The sequence below is a fragment of the Gadus macrocephalus genome, chromosome 1 (genome assembly GCF_031168955.1).
Source record: "Gadus macrocephalus chromosome 1, ASM3116895v1".
NCBI classification, from domain to species: Eukaryota; Metazoa; Chordata; class Actinopteri; order Gadiformes; family Gadidae; genus Gadus; species Gadus macrocephalus.
The window spans coordinates 12,298,375-12,307,746 of NC_082382.1; the positions used below are offsets into that span (position 1 = coordinate 12,298,375).

At 44.0% G+C, this 9,372-nt stretch overlaps 1 protein-coding gene across 1 annotated transcript; it reads left to right on the forward strand.

Annotated features, from left to right (window-relative positions):
* The first annotated feature begins 1,444 nt into the window (after positions 1 to 1,444).
* LOC132448972 (dual specificity protein phosphatase 7-like) lies at positions 1,445 to 5,919 on the forward strand. The gene is made up of 3 exons (XM_060040574.1): positions 1,445 to 2,241; positions 2,719 to 3,147; positions 4,272 to 5,919. Exons 1-3 carry the CDS (start codon positions 1,857 to 1,859, stop codon positions 4,583 to 4,585), a joined length of 1,128 nt encoding a protein of 375 aa, XP_059896557.1. The 5' UTR covers positions 1,445 to 1,856; the 3' UTR covers positions 4,586 to 5,919.
* The last annotated feature ends 3,453 nt before the right edge of the window (positions 5,920 to 9,372 follow it).

Below are 9,372 nucleotides of genomic sequence, written 5' to 3' on the forward strand. Positions count from 1 at the left end.
CATTCATATAAGGGCATTATGCGAGGGCAGCATTCTCGACCTACATACCTTATTAAATGGTGGCCCATTATGAACGGCATGTCAATTTCCGTAAAGGTCTATTCATTCGTGTAAATCACACGATTGAATAGGGCTTGAAATTGAATTGTCTAAAAATAGTGTCTGCAGATGTGCTGTATAATTACACGCTGTAATTATACTGCTGACACTTTATTAGGAAAGGTCGTCAGACACAAGCTAAAACATCATGTGGTTTTTCTCACTTAACGACACTGGTCAGTGCATGTGTGTTCAAATGCATAGGCCAATTTGAATTGTCCCTTATACGCGGTGTTATATAATCCCTCGTGTGGTGGATCCTTTAGGTCGACCAATCATTCTCATCAGAACACATACAGGCCCAGCGCCTTAACACTTTCTGTCAGGATAGTTCTTTCTCCATCTCACTCTTATCTGTTTATCTGTGCGTGTGTGTGTGTGTGTGTGTGTGTGTGTGTGTGTGTGTGTGTGTGTGTGTGCGCGTGTGTGTGTTTGTTTGTGCGCGTGTGTGTTTGTGTATTTGTATGGGGGGGGGGCATGTGTTCGTGCAGGTTTAGTAGCTACACTCCTCATTTCGTGGTAATCCTGATTCCTGCTGCACTGCACATCTCTGTGTGTGTGTGTGTGTGTGTGTGTGTGTGTGTGTGTGTGTGTGTGTGTGTGTGTGTGTGTGTGTGTGTGTGTGTGTGTGTGTGTGTGTGTGTGCGTGCGTGCACGCGAGTGTCTGAGAGAGGGTGTGTGTGTGTGTGTTTATGTTTTGTGTGTGTGTGTGTGTGTGTGTGTGTGTGTGTGTGTGTGTGTGTGTGTGTGTGTGTGTGTGTGTGTGTGTGTGTGTGTGTGTGTGTGTGTGTGTGGCTACTCACGTGCGCAGACAAATTAGTTCCACGCGTCTTTCTCCATCCCAGCCCCTTCGCCCATTCACTCTATAATACAGATAAAATAAATGAAATGTCTTTATGTTATGATATTCATTTTTATTATTATAGCTATCACCTTCATTTTTAAAATAAATCATATGTTACATTTTTCATATTTAGGAACTGATAAATTACCTAATGAATGAAAAAGAGCACACACGAGTTTCAGCACCACCGGGCAAACAGCGGTAGTGGATGGTGCACGTGGCTACTTCATTAAAACATCCCATTAATCAAACGATCAGAAATTATTAACAAGATAAAATTGTATTGTTCGGCCTACAAATTGGAGGACAACATAGACAATAAGCATCAATAAGGGGATAGTCTTATCGTTTTTTTTATCATTCCACATGTGTTGCATAAGCATAAACTTGATATTTTAATCAAGAAGTACATTAGAGTCGGCCTGAGTCAGTCGAGAAATGGCACTAAGCAATGATATACTACGGCTTTAAATCATAAGAAACAAACTCCTCCCTCCTCTTGAGTTGCTCGAATGTCAACTCCAAAAAAAACTCGTGCATCGGAATGAGAAATGAAGAACGTGTAACGCAAGACTTCTTCATCTGTGTCCTCCAACCCGGGGCTGTTGTCGTGAATGAGATTGTTGCGTGGCATCGTCACCGCATATCCACACGCATACGTGTGTTCTTTTTATGAATGGAAGTTTGAAAGGGACTGGTGAGTCGCCTGTATGCAAGTCCTGATGAGAATCCGAAAGGATTTTTTTTCCTTCTCTCCTTCGCTTCCAACAGAAGCAACAGCGATGAACCGTCGACACGGACGCCTCGACGCCGATGCCTCGCACGCAAGTTTTGCTTTCGCGGAATACTTAACCATGTAGTCCAACCATGTTCGAGTATTCGCCGTTGAGAATAACATGATATTAACGTCGATATGTCTTATAATGCGACGCAAAGTAGTAAGACCGTGGAATGGCTGCGAGCGGAGTTGGAGTCCGGAGGGAGTTCGCTGCTCCTGCTGGACTGTCGAGCACACGAGCTGTACGAGTCCTCACACATAGAGTCCGCCATCAACCTGGCCGTCCCGGGACTCATGCTCAGAAGGTTTAAGAAGGGAAACATACCCGTTCGGACTATCATCTCAAACCCCGAGGACAAGGATAAATTCGTGAGGAGGTGCAAGACGGACACCGTGATTCTGTACGATGAGAGCACCCGAGAGTGGCGGGAGGAGGAGAACGGAACTTCTCCCGGGTCTGTTCTGGGTCTGCTCCTGCAGAAGCTGTGGGAGGACGGCTGCCAGGCGTATTACCTGCACGGTACTTACGGTGTTATGCTGTTGTAATACGTTCACTTCTTTTAGACAGCTCGGTTGTCAGACTCTTATAACGAAAGAGTTTTATTTATTTATTTTCTGTTCACGTTCGAAATATGTTTGGACGTTAATCAAATGTAATGTTTCCGTTTGCGTGTGGCAGGGGTTGTTTTAAACATCGTAACACCCACGACACTGGCATGGTGGAAACTTTCACAATGTTTCTGTGTCGCCGAGATTCCCAATTAAAATTCCAAAATGGCTGCGCCATGTTTTGCTCTAGTAGTAACAGGCATGCATTTCATGAATGGTCTGCTGGGATAGACTGGAGCCAACTCTTAAAGGCTCGTATTTTGATTGAAGAAACCCGCCAAGACAGTTCTATATTTACACTTGGATTAAAAAAAAGCATACAAGCTGTGATTTATTTTTTAATTCTAGTCTTTTTTAAAGTATTCTTTTTAATTTTCTGCCTCTTCAGGGGGGTTTGTGAGGTTCCAGACAGAGTACCCAGAACACTGTGAGACCCTCCTGGACAGCTCCTGTCCCAGCTCCTCCCCACCACTGTCCGTCCTGGGCTTTGGAAACCTCCGCATCAGCTCCGACTGCTCCGACGGAGAGTCGGACCGTGAACCCAGCAGCGCAACGGAATCTGAGGAGAGTCCCATCCCGGGAAACCAGCCCGCCTTCCCGGTCCAGATCCTTCCCTACCTTTACCTGGGCTGTGCCAAAGACTCCACCAATCTGGACGTGCTGGGCCAGCACAACATCAAGTACATTCTGAACGTCACACCCAACCTGCCCAACATGTTCGAACACGAGGGCCACTTTAGGTACAAGCAGATCCCCATCTCAGACCACTGGAGCCAGAACCTGGCCCAGTTCTTCCCAGAAGCCATCTCCTTTATTGGTGAGTATCTGGGATGGACAACATAAGTCTACTTGATATTTTGTATTTTTAACAAGTAAATGTCAATATATGTATGTATATGTGTATATGTGTGTGTATATATATATATATATATATATATATATGACCTTGGGTGTCTTGAAAGGCGCCTCTAAATGAAATGTATTATTATTATTATTATTATATATATATATATACATATATATATATATTCATATCAGTATTTGCATGTGTACCAAAGTATTTGCATTGAACTGGTTATTCAAATCACCAGGCATTAATATGTACGATTTTCAGAATTGTTAGATGCTGACATGACGTCTCACCCATTTTTATCTCACTTTCGGTATGAGCAGCTTATTTGAATGAGGACGAGTGTTGGTTGATGACCAGTCACTTCCTCACGACATGAGTTATAACCATTGTGTTAAGATAATTACTCTGTTTTGTTCGGTCCCCATGCTACTTCAGATACTACTCTTTGTAAGAAAAAGAAAAGAATTCTCACATCTTTCATTTCCTGTTTCAGCCATGAAAGCCACCGCCTGAAACCAAACAAGCTTTTTGTGTGGTTGATTCGGTCGGTGGGGGAGGCTGGGCCCTGAACTCGTTTTTTTATAATCTTTTTACTGTGCTCAGTGGCGGTAAAAAAGAAAAGAAAAAAAAGGAGGAAACAGCAGCTAAACCTCAGGGCTTATTGTTTGATCGCTGGTGTAGGTCATGAGTTAAGACTGCACATCCTGGAGTTTGGCTGGCTGCCCATGCGTTAGCTAGTTAGCACATGTCTGGAGACGTCTGTCCATTCACGGCAGTGAACAAAACATATAGAAGAAGCTACTATCCTGGATGCTCTTGGGTTGGGGACATTTGAAACGACCCAAGTGTAGAATGAGTGGGTTGACTTAAAAAGCATGTATTCACTTGTATGCCCCAAATTGTATGTATCCACCCTATCCGGATGATTAAAGTACAGATCCGATAAATCTCATCTCACCTTATCTTCTCATTCGACTGAACCATAGAAAAGAGCTTGACTATTATCACCCCAGGTGTACCACAATCTTTAATGGAGCTCCAGGCTGACTGTACTAACTGATCCATCCCAAACCCCCCCCCCTTCCCAGACGAGGCCCGGTCGAAGCAGTGCGGCATCCTGGTCCACTGCCTGGCGGGTATCAGCCGTTCGGTTACCGTCACGGTGGCCTACCTGATGCAGCGGCTCAACCTGTCGCTCAACGACGCCTACGACTTCGTCAAGCGCAAGAAGTCCAACATCTCTCCAAACTTTAACTTCATGGGCCAGCTGCTGGACTTTGAGCGGACGCTGGAGCGCCTGCACAGCCCCTGCGACAACTGCTCGGGCAGCTCGGAGGAGCAGCTCTTCTTCACCACGCCCACCAATCACAACGTCTTCCAGTTGGACACGCTCGAGTCCTAATGAGGGAGCAGTGGCTCCCTGTTTGTGGTCGGCCGTTTTTGGGGGGTTTCGGAGGAGCCCAGCGTAGCATAGACTCCCTGTTGCGGAGGCTACACTGACGGTAGCTCAAAGCTACGCCGTTCCTGATCAGCATTGACCGTGCTAACGTCAGCTCTATTCTCCGATGCCTTAAGGACTCGTGACATAAGGATGTGTGTGTGTGTGTGTGTGTGTGTGTGTGTGTGTGTGTGTGTGTGTGTGTGTGTGTGTGTGTGTGTGTGTGTGTGTGTGTGTGTGTGTGTGTGTGTGTGTGTGTATGTGGTGTGGGGTGCATGTGTAGTCGTGTGCGGTATTTACAGCAGGAAGTGGGTGTGTCGTAAACGCTGGACATTTCATGACTGCTCTGTTAACTCCGTCGACGTGAGGAACGACTGTTCTGTGCTCATGACCAGCTGTAAACTCGATGACCTTTATTGATCTGGATCGCTCAGGGTTATCGCCTGATCGACAGATCCAGAGAAGATCAGGATGGAGGGTTTTTGATTGTAGAAATCCTTTTGTTTTCTGTGTTATATATCATAATTTGGCTCAATTTCCGACACCTCATTCTACAGCGGCCCTCTGCAAAAAAACATCCAAGGGGAAATATTGTTGAGCAAAGCTTCAGTTATTTTATATCTCCGTAACAGCATTGTTATAATGCATGTTTTTGTTCTAAATCAAGAATTCACTGTTTTAGGTTCCTTTAGCTCATATTACCTGTTGTTCCTGTGGCCTTCACCTTAACATGAAAGTTGATTCAAGGTAATTTACCAAGTATTTAAGGTATAGTAAATAGGATTGTGTAAAGTGAGTGAACATGAAGGCTATACTTTTGTTTTATTTTTGCAGTTTTCAGACTACAGCTATTGGCATATTTGCAGTATGGTAAAGAGGAACATGGCGTATAATTAGCCGTTCTCGGTCATCTTTTCTAAGTGGCGGTGAGTATCTGAGTGGGTGTTGTTGTATGAGAGAGAGAGAGAGAGAGAGAGAGAGAGGGAAGGAAATGAGTCCTGCTAATGTGTTCTTACCTCGCAGAGACATTTTCAGGGATTTAAAAAATAAACACAAGGTGTCTGTATCTCATCCCAGCTCTTAAGCCGCATTCACAGGGCTGTTTTAGTTCAGTATGTTTGTTTGTAAAGATGTATATAAAATATGATTACAACGGGAGGGGGGAGACAATTTCAGAAAAATCATTGAAGGAAATGAAAATGACCCCCCAGAACATTATGTATAGTAAATGTAAAGATCAATGTCCAAGACATTGTGTACAATTTTTACAGCAAATATATTGTATATTTTTACTTGAATATGATGCGTCTTCCATTTGTGTCCAATGTGAAGGTAGACCGTACCTAAGAAGATGCAACATGAACACACCCACACAATCATTCACACCTCATATGTGTACACACATAGACACACACACGCACACACATAGACACACACACGCACACACATAATCACTCAAACATACATACTCACAATCACTCACACCACATATGTGTACACAAATACGTACAATCACTCACACCAGATATGTGTACACAAATACATAAATCAATCACACCACATGCGTGTACAACAATCACCTACACTACATCCGCGTACACACAAACACACTCACCCACTCAATTCACATACATGCACGTACAAACCATTACTCACACACACAATCACTCAAACCACATGCACGCACACACACACAATCCCTCACACCACATATGCAACGCACACATACACACACACACATAGTGTCAGTAGACAGCCATGTGGTAGGGCAAGATCGCAGTGCGGACACACCCACGAGCCGTCCGTCAAACCGTGCCCAGAAGGAAGAGGGCGTGGACACACATAATGTGCCCTTGTGCCACAGACACACAGACCCTGCGTGCTCCAGGCCCCCCAAGAGCAGACAGTAATAACACATTGATGTCACTCCCGGATTCCACAAAGCAGTGATTAAGATTAGACGCTTAACGTCCGCCACAGAGGCTACAGCTATCGCATTTATTCTACCAAGAAAAACGCAATATCCTGTTTTGCCTGCAGAATCCACATCCTGCTGTGCTCTGTTTGAAAAGAGGAAATGACAACTCTGTGGTATCTTTACATCTGGGCTGACATTAGTCAAAGGGAAGGTGTCAGATAGAGGGCCTTGCTGTGATACTCCCGGCTGTCACCACTTTTATATCTGCTCCACTAAGAGCTTTTACATTTCCTCTGAGCGTAATACAGGTCTCCTTATATAAAATAAACACATAATGCCTTGACAACCCGTCACGACGAGTTCATGGTGAATGGAGTGAAAATTTTGATAGAATAATAGAATAATAATCTAAGATGAAATGCTTTCAACAGGGTGAGACCTTCCTGTTGAAGGCATTTCATACATATTTGCCTGTTGAACTGTCACTCCAGTCCCGAGACGTTGGCTCTGTTATTTAATCTGCTCTGTGGTTTACTATGAGACTTTTAAGGCCTCAGGATGAATTGGCATTGTTCCTTCCTTGTGTCACTGGGTTTATTTATGTGTGTGTATTTATCAATTGATAGGTGAGAAAGGAAGTTTTATTCCTTTTCATATTCTATTAAAAGCAAAGTTTGCTACAGGTGTAGGAAGAAAAGCAGACATAGAAAAAATAAAGCAGTAATGTGTGGCACTTTGTGGTTGAAAAGCTATTTTTCCCCTTAGGGGTAAAATACTTAAGGGTTTAAATACCATTTAAGTAAATGGAGACGGCTGAGGTTGAAGAGAGATGGGTGGCTGTCATGAGAGATGGAACGTCGACCAATGGAAAGGTATATCTCTTTACCAGCCTAGCAGGCAGCAATGCAGGAAGGGACTTGCTTAGCAACCCTTTGCAGTCCTGATAATAGAAGTGTAATGAGTAAAGGGGCTAGACAGCAAGACTGAACCTGGCTGGCCACATACCAGCAAGGCAAGCCTCTGTACGCCCACACACAATGGGCGTTCACGTCATCTGGGAGCTACGGCCCACTTTGTCCTCATAAGTATAAGAATTACCAAGGTTTTCTTGTTAAATTAAACTTTAGGATTTCCCTTAAAAGGACCCCGTACGTTTTTAATGTTGCCGATGACTGAGGTAGTGGGAGCACTAAGAGTCGTCTTCCAGGGTTGTTTCCTAAGGAGACCCTAAATGTTTGAACACCTTTAAACAAAAGATTAAATATGAAATTCAGTACGGGCACAAAGGAAGAACCACTTCCCACTAAAATATGTATCGGATGTTTATTACAAGGTTTAGTATTCATGTGGGATTCTTGGGTGAATGTCTTCAACTGTCAAAACTAGTACAATTAAATATAAAAAATGTCAGTATAGTTAAAAAAACTAAGCATTTTTGCTGAATATCCATCCAAATATAACACGTTTGTGTGTGTGTGTGTGTGTGTGTGTGTGTGTGTGTGTGTGTGTGTGTGTGTGTGTGTGTGTGTGTGTGTGTGTGTGTGTGTGTGTGTGTGTGTGTGTGTGTGTGTGTGTGTGTGTGTGTGTGTGTGTGTCATGGAAAACAAATAATTCTTGTTGCACACCTGTTGGGGGGGGAAATCAAATGGAAATCATATTTATCATTCTGCAGCGGGGACAACAGAGTCATCTCATGCTTATGTCCACAATGGCCAAGCAGGAAAAGTTAATAAATAAGCATGAGTGAAAATAAAAGTGCATTCGTAAGTTCTGCTTCTCTCTTGACGGTGTTCAGATTCCATCGTTGATTGAGAAGCTGGTTAGGAGTAAACCCCAACGGACAAACCTTTGTCCTCCTACCATAACTCCCAGGGCCTGTGCTGGTCCACCAGGTCCCACCAATCACACCATGGGCTTTGTCCCCGGGCCCGGTGGGATCTGGTTCCTTGAGACCCTCACAGCGCCCCTGCTCAGGACACACATTGTCCTGAGGTCTGAAACAACCAGGGCTGATGGATGAGGCCTGTGACAAGATGGCAGGTGAATATAAATGGCTCCAGTAGATACACACTGACCCAAGGAGGTGTCAGACACATACACAGACAGCACACGCTTCCTCTACTAGCAAAATAATTCAGCAGTCCTGTGGTATGTTTTCCAGGAAGCAAGAGAACTTTTGAGTTTTGGCACCCAAAGAATATTGGATCATGTGCAAAGTGGGGCCACATGGAATCAAAGGGGCCGAGTCAGACGGCCATCTGTTAATACCAGAAGCCTCTCGTTTTGGGGCCAAATTCACCACCCGGTGATGAACAGTCATCTGTGCTCTTTCAGGGGTGGAAAAGAAGTTTGTTTAGGATTTTTGGATGTAGCCAGACACAACACAAAGGAGTAAATGTTAGGAGCTACCACGGTGTCTGGTATGCCATCCATTTAAGGCCACATGTTGTTTATAAAGTTACAACTGCTGAGTGAGGCACAGGCATGTCTTTGTGCCAGGGCTGGGAATGTCAGGGCACTGTGAGCCATAACAATGATGTCATACTATCGATGTTTTCACCTCAACAAATCTGGACAGCTGAAGGGAAAACGTGGGTACGGCCATCTTCACTCTAATCATGAGGATGAATTTCGACTGGCTGTAGGCTGACCACAGTACATGTACTTCCAATTAACGTTTTTGTATTGTCAAGATACATAGTTTGAGAATTCACTATAATTAGGCATCCTTTCAGAAATGGGGGTTAGAACGGTTAAACAAATCCGGAGTATTACGAATTAACACAACAATTGCAATCATTCATTTGTGTGCGATGAATAGATATTGTGGAAT

Bases quoted from the DNA above. Each gene is read 5' to 3' on its own strand.
- LOC132448972 (XM_060040574.1), top strand. From the start codon at position 1,857: ATGTCTTATAATGCGACGCAAAGTAGTAAGACCGTGGAATGGCTGCGA. The intron at 2,242-2,718 runs GTACTTACGGTG...CTGCCTCTTCAG, and splicing joins CCAGGCGTATTACCTGCACG to GGGGGTTTGTGAGGTTCCAG. The intron at 3,148-4,271 runs GTGAGTATCTGG...CCCCCTTCCCAG, and splicing joins AGAAGCCATCTCCTTTATTG to ACGAGGCCCGGTCGAAGCAG.